Source organism: Nomascus leucogenys, chromosome X (genome assembly GCF_006542625.1).
Source record: "Nomascus leucogenys isolate Asia chromosome X, Asia_NLE_v1, whole genome shotgun sequence".
Lineage (NCBI taxonomy): Eukaryota > Metazoa > Chordata > Mammalia > Primates > Hylobatidae > Nomascus > Nomascus leucogenys.
Genome location: NC_044406.1, coordinates 53890468 through 53907032, shown reverse-complemented (window position 1 = coordinate 53907032; position 16565 = coordinate 53890468). Strand labels below are relative to the sequence as shown.

Below are 16565 nucleotides of genomic sequence, written 5' to 3'. Positions count from 1 at the left end.
AAAGCCTAATTAAATTCTCACAGAGTGTTTATCCTAATATTAACTAATGACCTCAAGATATGTATTGAGCTTTTACTATGCACGCATGGCAGGAGGGGAGTGCCCCTTCCTTGCCTTAACCTGGTGTGGTTCTTTGAGTTTTTACTCCTGTATACTCAAAGAAAACAATACAAAAACCAAAGCTGGGAAAAAAGTTCCTGTATGGGGTATTTCACCGTTTTAATGCTTTAAACATGATGTGCTCAAATGCCCCAGCCTTTGGGATTGAAACATTCATAATGAGAACTCCGAAGCGACCAAGATGAAATACAAACTTCAAAGAAGGCGCCCAGTTTTGTCTTGCTACTCTAGCCTAGTTCAGTGGCTCCTCAAACTTTAATGTGCATGCGAATCACCTGGGAATCTTGCTGAATATTCAGATTTGGATTCAATACGTCTGCAGCGAAGCCTGAGATGCTACGTTTTTAACATGATCCTGGGTGATGTTGATACTTCTAACCCAAGGACCACACTTTGAGTATACAAGGGACTGGAGATCCTTACCTCTACCGCCAGGTGTGTGTATGCTGAGTTCCAGCGTTCCAGATCAGTGTCTCGCACGTCCTCGGCCTTCCGCCAGGAGGGGAGGAGACGGGGGCGGAGCGGGAGGAGTGGCGCGGGCTCCGCGTGGGTCCTGCCAGAGATCACCTCGGCCCCTTGGAGAGGCAGCCAAGCTGCGGCGGCGCAGGAGGGGGCGGGTTCAGCGAGGGCACGGCCTCTGAGGGGGGGGCGCACGACACGCATCCCCCGCGATCGCCCGGGCCACTCGGGAGCCTCGCGGCAGCCCGGCGCCCCACTTGGCCATCCGCTCCTTGCCCGCCTCCTCTTGTCACCTCCCGTCTCATCCTTCTCGCTCCTTCCCCGCCGCATACACCGCCATCCAAGTGCCTCAGAGAGCCGGAGGTGGTGTGCGGGGCTGCAGGGCACGACTTCAAGCGGTCCTCAGCTCCGCACTAGGGGGCACGGGCAACAGCATGGATACCAAGCGCTGCTTCGCCAATCGCTTCGATGACTACCAGGGCAGCCTGCTGGCGGGCCAGTGTGAGGAGGCGGTGGCGCCCTTGGTCACCGCCACCATCGAGCGCATCCTCCAGGAGCTTCCCCCACTCGGGGGCGGCGCGGAGGCCCGAGGGGCGACGGCCGGGGCTAGTGGCTGCCAGGGGGGGCTTTATGGAGGCGTGGCCGGAGTGGCGTATATGCTCTACCACGTCTCGCAGAGCCCGCTTTTCGCCACGGCCCGGGAACGCTACCTGCGCTCGGCTAAGCGCCTCATCGACGCGTGCGCCCGCGCTGAGGAGTGGGGCGAACCGGACGCCGACACCCGCGCTGCCTTCCTGCTCGGGGGCGCAGGCGTGTACGCCGTGGCCACGCTCGTATACCACGCCCTGGGCCGGTCCGACTACGTGCAGCCGCTGGGCAAGTTCCGGGCTCTGTGTGCCGTCTGCGCGCCGGTCTCCTTCCTGGAGTGCGGCTCCGACGAGCTGTTTGTGGGCCGCGCGGGCTACCTGTGTGCGGCGCTGGTGCTCAAGCAGAAACTCGCCCAGGAGGTAAGAGGTAGCCCCGGCCGCGGGAGGGCGCTCGTCGCCTGCCCGGCCTACCTTCCGGACTCCGTGGCTAGGGCAGCACTGCCCCGGGTTGCTCTCCATGTCTTTGTTACTCTTGGTGTGGTGCTAGCATTTCTTCAGTCTCTTGAGGTTTATCTCCTGCTTTTGTCTGTCTTCTTTCCTGTCGTTTTCAGTCTCTCATTTGTTGAGGTTCGGCGTCTCTGCGCTTTGTTCGTGTTTTTACGTGGCATCACTCCAGATGCCTGTTAGCTTTCTGGGGGATGACAGTGTGGCCCTTTCAAGTAAGATGAAAACCTCAGAAATGGAAGGGATTTCCTTTCCTTTGACTCTGCTGTCAAAAGCTGAGGCACCCTCGAATGTTAGAGTGCTAGAAAGTAATGGAACTTTTCGGGGCCGATGTGGAGGTAAGTTGCTTCTGGAGCCCTGGGTCTGTAACCAAGAATAACTGCTCAGCTGTGGGTCTGATGTGTTTACTGTCTTGCTTACTATTCAGTTCGACCCATGGCTCTTATTAAATGCATATCTGATAGGAGTGTCCCCTTTAAAAATACATAAATGTAGACGGAAACGTACCCGGAAATGTACCCCATTGTGGTTGAATGTGCATTATTTCACTTAAAAATATTTGCTTAGGATGGGCAAGACCACAGCTTTCTTGACAGGGCAACTTTTCTTGATGAATAACTTTACAATGGCTCCTAAAAGTGAATTGGTTTTCACATACATATTTTTTCCTGAACTCACTTTGAAATCAGCATGTGGTTATTAGAGGAGAATATACCAGTTCCTGTGGAGTAGGAAAAAGAACAAAACTCTGAAGGATCATAGTGACTAGAACTGAGAGAAAGGCACTTTCATTCATAATCCACTGGAGCCAAGTATTGTTCTAGGGAGGAAGTGACACATTTAACTTGGCTTTATTTAGGTGAGAAAGGCGTTTGAAGAAAAATTAAAGGTATATAGAATGTTTTAAAAGAGTAATTAACTTAGATCACCTCTACAGAGGCAGACAGGTTTTTTTTTTAATAGCAGGTGAGGTTGATTCAAGTGAGAAAAAAAGATTACTAAAGAATGTGCACTGTGTTAGCTGGGCAACAAAGGTCTATGTCACAAAGTTGTCTTGGAATAGTTTGCTCTGCTTCTGAGTCACTGTTAACTGCCAGAAGTTTTTCAAATGCCCTTCCAGTTGTAGAAAACCTTTTAGAAGGCCACAGAGATATTTACATATCATTTGCATTGCATTTGCATCTGCTCCCCTCACCTTGTAGTCTGGCAGCAGGCGATTTTCAAATTTTTTTTTTCTAGTTGTTTTCCTTAATCTTGCGTCTTCCCCTTTCCATGCCTTGAGACCTTTTTTCCAGAATGGAATGGGAAGAGTGTGTGACCACCAGGTCACATAGGTGGAAGCAGACCAGAAGGACTCTGCCCAAAAACTGGTGGTTCGGGCCAATCTGCAACACTGATCCACAAAGACATTTATTAAGACCTCTCTTCTGCCCTCCAGCCAAACCAGATCTTTTTTTTTTTTTTTTTTAACTAATCGAGTTGAGGTGCTTTGGCCCCTGCTCCCAGGAGATGGAACAAGCTTCAAGGATAGCAAAAAAAAAACCAAACCAACAACAACAACCACAACAACAAAAACAGGTTGTTTTTGCTGAGCCTGAGCAAACCAGTTAGTTCCAGTGCCAGCTGCAGCTGTGGCAATTCAGGACTTTCTGGCTTGAAAGGTGTAGGGCAGGGGCTAAGCACGCCAGGCTGGAAGCCCTTTGAGGGGAAAGTACGAGTTTTATACACCATCCCCACCCCGCAAGTCATAGCCAGCACATGGCTTTGTCCTCAGTAGGTGATTCATAAACCTTGATTAGATTGAATTGCGAATTTGTGTCATTTCTCTATAAATAATCTCTCAGTATGTCTTGGGTTTCTTCCCTTCCGATGTCATTTATATTCACATTCCTCTGGCAATTCCCTCAGTTATCACTCTAATTTAGATCCTCCCCACATTACTGGGGACATCTTTGCCACGTAATAAATAGTTGAATGAATGAATCACCATATATTGGGATTGGTGCAATATACTTTGAGCTAGAATCTTCCACTCAAGCCGTTCCATCTACCTCTAAGAAACGACTATTTCAAAAGACACTTTTCATCATGTTATTTCCCTGCTCAACATACTGCAGTGGCTCCCTATTACTTTTTCTCCAGTGGCTTGTCATCTCACAAAGTTATGATTCTTAAAAATAGCCGAGAAGGCCCCACATGATCTAGCCTCCTTCACAACCTACTCTACTCCTTGCTCATTCTTCTTCAACCACACTGGCCAACTTACTGTTTTAGTTACTTTCCTGTCTCAGGCTGTTCTTACAGTTCTTTCTACTTGGAACACTCCCTCTAGATATTTATAGCTAGATCTCTGACCTTGTAACCTTGTATAGGTATATATATATATATAATTTTTTTTTGAGACAGGGTCTCACTCTGTCACCCAGGCTGGAGTGCAGTGGTGCAACCATGGCTCACTGTAGCCTCGACCTCCTGGGCTCAGGTGATCCTCCTACCTCAGCCTCCCAAGTAGGTGACACCACAGGCATGCGCCACCACACCCGGCTAATTTTTTGTATTTTTTATAGAGACAGAGTTTCACTGTGTTGCCTATGCTGTTCTGGAACTCCTGGGCTCAAGTGATCTGCCCACCTCAGTCTCCTAAAGTGCTGGGATGACAGTCATGAGCCACTGTGCCTGGCCTTGTATAGGTCTTTACTTCCTCAGTGATGCTTCTCCTGACTACCCTGTTTAAAATTGCAACCCCACCCTCAACTTATCCCCCTTTCGTGATTTGTTTTACTTAAATTGTTTATTTATGTCTTCGCCGATTAGAACGTAAGCTCCATAAGGGTAGACATTTTTGGTTTCATTGATGTTCGTTGCCAAGACTGCCTGACACATTTTTAGATGCCCAGCTTTGTGTGTGTTTGCAAATATCACTCAATTTTAGTGGTGTCCCATTTATCAATATTTTCCTTTATGGTGGTAGTTTTGGTGTCATGTTTAAAGAAATCCTTTCCTACTGCCACAGTTTCAGTAAATATTTGTTAAATGAATGAATGAATGAGTTATAATTTCTTCCAATTATTTTTCTTGGCTCAACCAATAAAGCAGTGCTTCTTAAACTTTAATGTGCTTAGGAATCACCTGCAGATCTTGTAGAGCTGCAAGTTCCTGGTGATCCTGATATTGCGGGTCCATAGAGCATGCTTTGAATAGCAAGGCAATACTGTGCTGCATAGGTTTTGGCATTATACCTGCCACCTCTATTAAGGCATACTATAAGACACCATTCTATGAAGCTTGATATGTTTATTTAAAAGGTCTGTAGTTTAGAATGCTGATTACTATATCCTACCTTTCCCTCTAAAGACTCACAAGAGGAACTGCTCTCAGATTGTAGAGACAGTAATAGTTGTGTGACTCTTGGCAATTGAATTTTAAAAATCTTCAAAATATGTCATGTAACTGATTCTATTTCTCACTTTGTGTTGGCTACTAGGGAGTGTATGGCTAGAATTGTGGTCCATATAAGCTAGCATACCATACCTTTGCTGATCTATATTTATGTGTAGACGTTTCCCCTGGGTTTATCTAATTTGTTTCTTCCTTAGTTTACCCTTTTCTAGGTTCTTTTCTTTTTATTTGATTTTATTATTTGTATTTATGTTTACAAGGTTCAGATATAAGAAAAAAATGTATGTGTATGTGGCAAGAGACAGAGAATCCCTCTCTCCAGGCATGTATTTTCACTTAACTTGGCCTTGCTGGAGTAGCTCCAAGGATTTCTTAGGCAGATATCCTTGAGCAATGGGGCACTGAAGTCTCAAGAAATCATGCCATAAAAACTTATATTGGGCCCATCCGGCTTTCTACTGATTGGTGGAAATGTAGCGGACAATGGCAGAGGGATTTGGGGGAGACCTAGGATCTCAGTTAAAATAATACTTCTGCCACTGAGTGATCTTGGAAAAATATTTTAACATCGTTGAGGCTTAATTTCCTCACCTGTAAATTGATTAATAAGAGCTTCTTCATTGACTTGTTCCCGTTTTCATTCATTCATTCAGTAAATGTCAGGTTTCTACATGGTGTGAGGCAACTTACTAGATGCTTGGGTTCAGTAGTGAACGAAAAATAAAAGTCTGTTGGTGAAGAAAAAAATAACATCAGTCCTTTTAGATAAATACTCTTAGGGATGTAATCAGGAACTAACTGAGGACACGTGGGAAAGGGGAGGGCTGCTGTTTGGTAGGAAAGCTCTGTGGAAGCAGCTTCCTGGCTTATGGGAGCATGGGAACCAAGTGGCTGCTCTAAGAATAGGCATTCCAGGCAGAGGGCAAGAGCCCCTAAGGTAGGAAATGACTTGAACATTTCAAAGAAATAGAAGGAGGCTAGCATGGCTGGAGCAGAGAGAGAGCAGGGGATAGAGGAGTTTGAAACCATGGAAGGAGACATGAGCAGGGTAAAATCAGATCCTGGAGGCCCAAGTTAGTCAAAGTTAGGAGTCTGCATTTGTTTCGTGTTTAAAGGAGGAAATATCTTGATCTGACTTACCTTTTAGAAAGATCGCCCTGGTTTTCTGTATTAAGAGTGGATTGACAATATTAAGAATGATAACAAGGGGGACTGGTTATGGGGGTCTAAACCCCTTTTGTGCCAAGGACTCCTTGTCAGTCTGGTGAAACCTACAGGACCTTTTCTTAGAATAATATTTTTAAATGCATAAAATAAAACACACAGAATTATAAAGGAAGTCAATTATATGGCAACCATCTTACCAAAACATTTTTAAAATGCGTGAGCAGTAGCATATGTGCTCCTTTATTAACACATTAAATAAGATTTTACAGAAGGCTAAAGGATGATGATACTTTTGAAACAGTGATGAGAGTCAATGATATTTTGAGATACCCTCCACAGCTGCAGTGTGGTATGCATATATCTGTGATTTCTATAGGTGACAAAGTCACAAGTACAACTAGTGGTTTGTTGTTTACATTTGTAATGAAATGCTAAATTGTTTAAGTAAGGTGGGAAATATGTAGATGTGATTTTATTTCCCCAGCCAAAGGAGACTGGTTTGGAAGTTGCTGTGATGACCAGTCCTAGATAAAGTACCTAGCACAGTGCTTAGCACATAGTAGCTGCTAAATGGAATCAATGGTAGCCTTTTCTGCTACTACTAACAGAAAACCTAAGGTAATTCTGAATATCAGATGGGAAATGATACTCAATATGACGTATCTATCTTCCTGCTGTGATTTGAAAACAACAACAACAAATTATTGCAAAGTTGTGAATTGGGTCTTTGGCTCATTTCTAAGGCGGGTGGTTGGCAGCTGTATAAGGGGCAATGCTTTTAGCTGTAAATAACAAAATGCCCAATAAAAAGTCATCTAAATAATGAGAACATTTATTACCTCACTTAGCAAGGAGTGGAAAACTAGGCCACTCCAGGATTGTTTCAGCAACTCAGGAGAGTTATCAGAATCCAAGCTCTTTGCAGCCATTTTCTCTGCTGTTCTCAGTGTTTGAGCTGTTTCACCTTTCAGTGTTGTAAGATGGCTGCTGTCATTGCAAACATCGTATTTCCCTAACTGAAGTAGTGAGGGAAGGTCTGAGGCTTTTTTTCCCCTGCATCTTTTTCTAAAGTCATGTAGAACATTCTATCCTAGAAGAATTTCCCTCTGACTCATTGCCCAGCACTTGATCATTAGCCAGTTCTAGTTTCAGGGAGGCTGGGAAGGCTAGTGTTTTTATTTTTAACCTTGATCATTGACAGGTACCGACACGAAAAAAGGGAGAAGGAAATGGTTGTTGGTTGGTTACCAAAGCATCTGCCATTTGGTGTCCCTTGACAAGGTCTGTCTTGTGACCTCCTTTATCCATTCGCTTTTCATCTCTTTGGTGTTTCTCTTCCCTTTTCCAGGTCACCTCCATGTGTCATGACACCTGTAAGGTATCTGGTTTTTGCTGTCAGCTAGTTGCCAATTAAATAAAAGCTAAGATATTAACTATTAATTAAGATTTAAACTAGTAAAGTTTGGGGAATATATTTTATGGCAGCAACTGCGTTTTTCCTACCTTTTTTTAAAAATTATTTCTCTCATCAAAGATATAAAACAAAATGAGTCTTTAAATTATTTATTAAAAATTTGTTTTAGGCTGGGCACGGTGGCTCATGCCTGTAATCCCAGCACTTTGGGAGGCTGAGGTGGGCAGATCACATGAGATCAGGAGTTCGAGACCAGCCTGGACAACATAGTGAAACCCTGTCTCTACTAAAAATACAAAAATTAGCTGGGCATGGTGGTAGGTGCCTGTAATCCTAGCTACTCAGGAGGCTGAGGCAGGAGAATCACTTGAACCCGGGAGGCGGAGGTTGCAGTGAGCCGAGATTGCACCACTACACTCCAGCCCGGGTGACAGAATGAGACTCCGTCTCCAAAAAAAAAAAATATTTCAAAAGTTAACAATTTTTTCTTTTTTTAGAACAGTCTATTCCATAAAATACCTGTATTTTATCCACTTATACAAATTATCACATTATACATATATTATACAGCTTGCTTTCTTGCTTAATGTACATTGGACATCTTTGCATATTGTATAGAGAAATGTAACATTCTTTATACTGGTTCCATTTAATGGTTATACTATGACCCTTATTGATGGACATTTAGGTTGATTCCAGTTTTTTCTCCTTTTTTTGCTATCACAAATAGTGCCATAAGTAATATACATGCATATACATATACAGTAGTCCCGCCGTATCTGCCAGGGATATGTTCCAAGACCGCCAGCGGATGCCTGGAAGCGTGGATAGTACCAAACGCTATATATACTGCTTTTCTGATCTGATACCTGAGACACTTACTAAGTGACCAAGGGGCAGGTGGTTTACAGAGTAGATATGCTGGAAAAAGGGATGATTCATGTCCCAGGTGGGAAGGAGAATGATGTCCCCAAATTTTATCACACTACTCAAAATGGCATGAAATTTAAAACTTATGAATTGTTTATTTCTGGAATTTTCCAGATAGTAGTTTTGGACCCCAGATGTCTGCTGGTAACTGAAACCACAGAAAGTAAAACCTTGGATAAAAGAGGACTGCTGTAAAATGCATATATACATATATAATGTATACATGTAATATATATGTGTGTATATGTATATATCTTTTCATATATGTATTTTTGCCTACTTTTGTAAGTATCTATGTAGGCTAAATTTTTAAAACACAATTGCTGGGTCAAAGTTTACCAATATTTTTTATTTGATAGAGGATTATCAAATTGCCCTCCAAAAATGTTCTACTAATTTCTATTCTCTCCACCAGCATTTGGGAGTGCCTGTGTTCTCACTGGGTTTCATCAGAGTTTTTAATACATGCTAAACTGACGAGTAGAAAATTAGGATGGAGGTTTCCAGGGTAGAAACTGAGTCCCCTTATTGTTTCTTTCAACTTTTACCAAACAAAATGCATGTGTAGGATTTCATTCAGTCTTTGGATTTGAGCGGTTCCCATTTTTTAGGCAGGTGTGTGTTTCATACTGCCTAAGTAAACCCTGAAGTTTGGCTTGAAATGGCAGCAGGATTGGGCAAGCTGGATTTTTGTAGGCTGGGTTCAATTCCTAATTGCCTGATTACAGATCTACCAGGAAGCAGGCACTTCTAGGGGCTACGGCTTAGACCCTTTGTTATCCATGACCCAGAACCCAGTGAATGCTAAAATGCAGTGATGTAATAAGGACTAATGATGACTGATCACTTATTTCCACACACTGTTGTAAGTTTTTTTCATGTATCATGTCACTTTTCAAAATGTACCTGTGTAATTTTGTTTGTTAAAATTTTTTATTTTTAATTCACAATCATTGTATATATTTATGGGGTACAATGTAATGTTTTGATACATGTGTACATTGTGGAATGAGCAAATCAGGCTAATTAACATATCCATCACCTGGCATACTTATCATTTATTTGTGGTGAGAACATTTAAAATCCACTTTTAGCAACTTTGAAGTATAGAATACATTATTATTAACTATAGTCACCTTGCTGTGCAGAAGATCATCATAACTTATTCCTCCTGTGTAACTGAAACTTTGTACCCTTTTACCAACTTCTCCCCTTTCCCTCCCCATTTCCCCCCACCCACCTCCAGCTTCTGGCAATTACCATTCTACTCTCACCTTTTATGAATTTGACTTTTTGAGGTTCTACATATATGTCACATAATACTACCAACAACTTTATAACGTGGGCACCATTATTATCTCCATCATATCCAGTAGGGAAACTGAGGAACAGAGAGGTCGAGAAACTTGTTCCAGATCACACAGCTAGTCAGTGGCAGAGATGGGGTTCCATCTTCCCCAGGCTGGTTGCCAAATCTGTGATTTCAGTTGGTGATCCTCATATTTTAATGTGCATACAAACCCCAGGGATCTTGTTAAAAATCAGCTTTTAGCTCAGTGAGTCTGGAGTGTGGCTCATGATTCTGCATCTCTACTGAGCTTCAGGTGATGCAGCTCTTGCTGGTTTATGGAGCAAACTTGAGCACAACACTCTGAATTACAATTTTTTCCCCAATTTTATGGGGTTGCCTGTCAACAAATGTAACTGCTCCTGCAAACTTCATGATTTTCATCATTTTTTCTTGTACTGAGGATGACTTCTTCCATAGGTGCAAGAATACCAGCTCTCTGGTTTGTGGGTTATACTGAAGGAAAGAATCACTTCCTGCTGCATCTCCTTGTAGGTTTAAGGGATATGTTGACATCTATTGAATGAATGAGCAGATGCATGGATTTCTTTTTCCTAATAGATGTAATTTTTCACTGTATACAGCAAGTTTTTCAAATTCCTTTAAAGGCCCAAACAAATCACATCCCAGCAATTTTAAATTATTTCATGATAATTCCAAAGACACCTTATTACATCATTCCCAAACAGAAAACATGAGCCTGATAATCATGATACCAAGCCTATTTTAGAGTCATTCCATTGATTTTACCTGTTTGACGTAAAGTAGTGCTTCTCTTCCAACTCTAAATTAATTTAAACTTAAAATGATCAGATATCTTCCTTTTTATTTTCTAATCACAATGATTTAACAGACCTACTCAAAATAATTTAGAAAGCTTTAGATACATTCTATTTATATCTTTTCATCTGTTAATATACATTCCACTAAAACCCAAATTTATTATTTGTATTATAATTTTTTTATTATACTTTAAGTTCTAGGGTACATGTGCACACTGTGCAGGTTTGTTACATATGTATACACGTGCCATGTTGGTGTGCTGCACCCATTAACTCGTCATTTACATTAGGTATATCTCCTAATGCTATCCCTCCCCCCTCCCCCCACCCCACAACAGGCCCCAGTGTGTGATGTTCCCCTTCCTGTGTCCAAGTGTTCTCATTGTTCAGTTCCCACCTATGAGTGAGAACATGCGGTGTTTGGTTTTCTGTCCTTGAGATAGTTTGCTGAGAATGATGGTTTCCAGCTTCATCCATGTCCCTACAGAGGACATGAACTCATCCTTTTTTATGGCTGCATAGTATTCCATGGTGTATATGTGCCATATTTTCTTAATCCAGTCTATCATTGTTGGACATTTGGGTTGGTTCCAAGTCTTTGCTATTGTGAATAGTGCCGCAATAAACATACGTGTGCATGTGTCTTTATAGTAGCATGACTTATAATCCTTTGGGTGTATACCCAGTAATGGGATGGCTGGATCAAATGGTATTTCTAGTTCTAGATCCCTGAGGAATCGCCACACTGACTTCCACAATGGTTGAACTAGTTTACATTCCCACCAACAGTGTAAAAGTGTTCCTATTTCTCCACATCCTCTCCAGCACCTGTTGTTTCCTGACTTTTGAATGATGGCCATTCTAACTGGTGTGAGATGGTATCTCATTGTGGTTTTGATTTGCATTTCTCTGATGGCCAGTGATGACAAGCATTTTTTCATGTGTCTATTGGCTGCATAAATGTCTTCTTTTGAGAAGTGTCTGTTCATATCCTTCGCCCACTTGTTGATGAGGTTCTTTTTTTTTTCCTTGTAAATTTATTTGAGTTCTTTGTAGATTCTGGATATTAGCACTTTGTCAGATGAATAGATTGCAAAAATTTTCTCCCATTCTGTAGGTTGCCTGTTCACTCTGATGGTAGTTTCTTTTGCTGTGCAGAAGCTCTTTAGTTTAATTAGATCCCATTTGTCAATTTTGGCTTTTGTTGCCATTGCTTTTGGTGTTTTAGACATGAAGTCCTTGCCCATGCCTATGTCCTGAATGGTATTGCCTAGGTTTTCTTCTAGGGTTTTTATGGTTTTAGGTCTAACATTTAAGTTGTTAATCCATCTTGAATTAATTTTTCTATAAGGTGTAAGGAAGGGATCCAGTTTCAGCTTTCTACATATGGCTAGCCAGTTTTCCCAGCACTATTTGTTAAATAGGGAATCATTTCCCCATTTCTTGTTTTTGTCAGGTTTGTCAAAGATTAGCGTGGTATTATTTCTGAGGGCTCTGTTCTGTTCCATTGGTCTATATCCCTGTTTTGGTACCGGTACCACACTGTTTTGGTTACTTATAGTATAGTTTGAAGTCAGGTAGCATGATGCCTCGAGCTTTGTTCTTTTGGCTTAGGATTGACTTGGCAATGTGGGCTCTTTTTTGGTTCCATATGAACTTTAAAGTAGTTTTTTCCAGTTCTGTGAAGAAAGTCATTGGTAGCTTGATGGGGATGGCATTGAATCTATAAATTACCTTGGGCAGTATGGCCATTTTCACGGTATTGATTCTTCCTATCCATGAGCATGGAATGTTCTTCCATTTGTTTGTATCCTCTTTTATTTCACTGAGCAGTGGTTTGTAGTTCTCCTTGAAGAGGTCCTTCACATCCCTTATAAGTTGAATTCCTAGGTATTTTATTCTCTTTGAAGCAATTGTGAATGGGAGTTCACTCATGATTTGGCTCTCTGTTTGTCTGTCATGGGTGTATAAGAATGCTTGTGATTTTTGCACATTGATCTTGTATCCTGAGACTTTGCTGAAGTTGCTTATCAGGTTAAGGAGATTTTGGGCTGAGACAATGGGGTTTTCTAGATATACAATCATGTCATCTGCAAACAGGGACAATTTGGCTTCCTCTTTTCCTAATTGAATACCTTATATTTCTTTCTCCTGCCTGATTGCCCTGGCCAGAACTTTCAACACTGTTGAATAGGAGTGGTGAGAGAGGGCATCACTGTCTTGTGCCAGTTTTCAAAGGGAATGCTTCCAGTTTTTGCCCATTCAGTATGATATTGGCTGTGTGTTTGTCATAAATAGTTCTAATTTTTTTGAGATACGTCCCACCAATACCTAATTTATTGAGAGTTTTTAGCATGAAGGGCTGTTTAATTTTGTCAAAGGCCTTTTCTGCATCTATTGAGATAATCATGTGGTTTTTGTCTTTGGTTCTGTTTATATGCTGGGTTAGGTTTATTGATTTGCGTATGTTGAACCAGCCTTGCATCCCAGGGATGAAGCCCACTTGATCATGGTGGATAAGCTTTTCGATGTACTGCTGGATTCGGTTTGCCAGTATTTGATTGAGGATTTTTGCATCAATGTTCATTAGGGATATTGGTCTAAAATTCTCTTTTTTTGTTGTGTCTCTGCCAGGCTTTGGTATCAGGATGATGCTGGCCTCATAAAATGAGTTAGGGAGGATTCCCTCTTTTTCTGTTGATTGGAATAGTTTCAGAAGGAATGGTACCAGCTCCTCCTTGTACCTCTGGTAGAATTCGGCTGTGAATCCATCTGGTCCTGGACTTCTTTTGGTTGGTAAGCTATTAATTATTTCCTCAGTTTCAGAGCCTGTTATTGGTCTATTGAGAGATTCAACTTCTTCCTGGTTTAGTCTTGGGAGGGTGTACGTGTTGAGGAATTTATCCATTTCTTCTAGATTTTCTAGTTTATTTGCATAGAGGTGTTTATAGTATTCTCTAATGGTAGTTTGTATTTCTGTGGGATCAGTGGTGATATCCCCTTTTTCATTTTTTATTGCGTCTATTTGATTCTTCTCTCTTTTCTTCTTTATTAGTCTTGCTAGTAGTCTATCAGTTTTGTTGATCTTTTCAAAAAACCAGCTCCTGGATTCATTGATTTTTTGAAGGGTTTTTTGTGTCTCTATCTCCTTCAGTTCTGCTCTGATCTTAGTTATTTCTTGCCTCCTGCTAGCTTTTGATGTGTTTGCTCTTTCTTCTCTAGTTCTTTTAATTGTGATGTTAGGGTGTCAATTTTAGATCTTTCCTGCTTTCTCTTGTGGGCATTTAGTGCTATAAATTTCCCTCTACACACTGCTTCGAATGTGTCCCAGAGATTCTGGTATGTTGTGTCTTTGTTCTTGTTGGTTTCAAAGAACATCTTTATTTCTGCCTTCATTTCGTTATGTACCCAATAGTCATTCAGGAGCAGGTTGTTCAGTTTCCATGTGGTTGAGCGGTTTTGAGTGAGTTTCTTAATCCTGAGTTCTAGTTTGATTGCACTGTGGTCTGAGAGACAGTTTGTTATAATTTCTGTTCTTTTACATTTGCTGAGGAGTGCTTTACTTCCAACTATGTGGTCAATTTTGGCATAGGTGTGGTGTGGTGCTAAAAAGAATGTATATTCTGTTGATTTGGGGTAGACAGTTCCATAGATGTCTATTAGGTCTGCTTGGTACAGAGCTGAGTTCGATTCCTGGATATCCTTGTTAACTTTCTGTCTCGTTGATCTGTCTAATGTTGACAGTGGGGTGTTAAAGTCTCCCATTATTATTGTGTGGGTGTCTAAGTCTCTTTGTAGGTCTCTAAGGACTTTCTTTATGAATCTGGGTGCTCCTGTATTGGGTGCATATATATTTAGGATCGTTAGCTCTTCTTGTTGAATTGATCCCTTTACTATTATGTAATGGCCTTCTTTGTCTCTTTTGATCTTTGTTGGTTTAAAGTCTGTTTTATCAGAGACTAGGATTGCAACCCCTGCCTTTTTTTGTTTTCTCTTTGCTTGGTAAATCTTCCTCCATCCCTTTATTTTGAGCCTATGTGTGTCTCTGCATGTGAGATGGGTTTCCTGAATACAGCACACTGATGGGTCTTGACTCTGTATCCAATTTGCCAGTCTGTTTCTTTGAATTGGAGCATTTAGTCCATTTACATTTAAGGTTAATATTGTTATGTGTGAATTTGATCCTGTCATTATGATGTTAGCTGGTTATTTTGCTTGTTAGTTGATGCAGTTTCGTCCTAGCCTTGATGGTCTTTACAATTTGGTCTCTTTTTGCAGTGGCTGGCACTGGTTGTTCCTTTCCATGTTTAGTGCTTCCTTCAGGAGTTCTTTCAGGGCAGGCCTGGTGGTGACAAAATCTCTCAGCATTTGCTTGTCTGTAAAGGATTTTATTTCTCCTTCACTTATGAAGCTTAGTTTGGCTGGATATTAAATTCTGGGTTGTAAATTCTTTTCTTTAAGAGTGTTGAATATTGGCTCCCACTCTCTTCTGGCTTGTAGAGTTTCTGCCGAGAGATCTGCTGTTAGTCTGATGGGCTTCCCTTTGTCGGTAACCCAACCTTTCTCTCTGGCTGCCCTTAACATTTTTTCCTTCATTTCAACTTTGGTGAATCTGACAGTTATGTGTCTTGGAGTTGCTCTTCTCGAGGAGTATCTTTGTGGCATTCTCTGTATTTCCTGAATTTGAATGTTGGCCTGCCTTGCTAGATTGGGGAAGTTCTCCTGGATAATATCCTGCAGAGTGTTTTCCAACTTGGTTCCATTCTCCCTGTCACTTTCAGGTACACCAATCAGACGTACATTTGGTCTTTTCATGTAGTCCCATATTTCTTGGAGGCTTTGTTCATTTCTTTTTATTCTCTTTTCTCTAAACTTCCCTTCTCGCTTCATTTCATTCATTTCATCTTCTGTCACTGATACCCTTTCTTCCAGTTGATCAAATCGGCTACTGAAACTTGTGCATTCATCACGTAGTTTTCGTGCCATGGTTTTCAGCTCCATCAGGTCATTTAAGGACTTTTCTACACTAGTTGTTCTAGTTAGCCATTCGTCTAATCTTTTTTCAAGGTTTTAAACTTCTTTGCGATGGGTTGGAACTTCCTCCTTTAGCTTGGAGAAGTTTGATCGTCTGAAGCCTTCTTCTCTCAACTCATCAAAGTCATTCTCCGTCCAGCTTTGTTGTATTGCTGGTGAGGAGCTGTGTTCCTTTGGAGGAGGAGAGGCGCTCTGATTTTTAGAATTTTCAGGTTTTCTGCTCTGGTTTTTCCCCATCTTTGTGGTTTTATCTACCTTTGGTCTTTGATGATGGTGATGTACAGATGAGGTTTTGGTGTGGATGTCCTTTCTGTTTGTTAGTTTTCCTTCTAACAGTCAGGACCCTCCACTGCATGTCTGTTGGAGTTTGCTGGAGGTCCACTCCAGACCCTGTTTGCCTGGGTATCAGCAGCAGAGGCTGCAGAACAGCGAATATTGCTGAACAGCAAATGTTGCTGCCTGATCGTTCCTCTGGAAGTTTCATCTCAGAGGGGTACCCGGCCATGTGAGGTGTCAGTCTGCCCCTACTGGGGGGTGCCTCCCAGTTAGCCTACTCAGGGGTCAGGGACCCACTTGAGGAGGCAGTCTGTCCGTTCTCAGATCTCAAATTCCATGCTGACGGAACCACTACTCTCTTCAAAGCTGTCAGACAGGGACATTGAAGTCTGCAGAGGTTTCTGCTGCCTTTTGTTCGGCTATGCCCTGCCCCCAGAGGTGGAGTCTACAGAGGCAGGCAGGCCTCCTTGAGCTGCGGTGGGCTCCACCCAGTTCGAGCTTCCTGGCTGCTTTGTTTACCTGCTCAAGCCTGGGCAATGGCGGGC

General features: G+C 41.9%; 1 protein-coding gene across 2 annotated transcripts in view; it reads left to right on the top strand.

Annotated features, from left to right (window-relative positions):
• The first annotated feature begins 710 nt into the window (after nucleotides 1-710).
• The window catches only part of LANCL3 (LanC like 3), a 99813-nt gene continuing 83958 nt past the window's right edge, over nucleotides 711-16565 (top strand). The window contains exon 1 of one of the 2 annotated variants that reach the window (XM_003270981.2): nucleotides 711-1586. In XM_003270981.2, coding sequence (XP_003271029.1) covers nucleotides 1014-1586 — 573 coding nt within the window. In that variant the 5' untranslated portion in view covers nucleotides 711-1013. The remainder of the gene's footprint in view (nucleotides 1587-16565) is intronic. The other variant, XM_003270982.2, reaches the window with a different exon arrangement.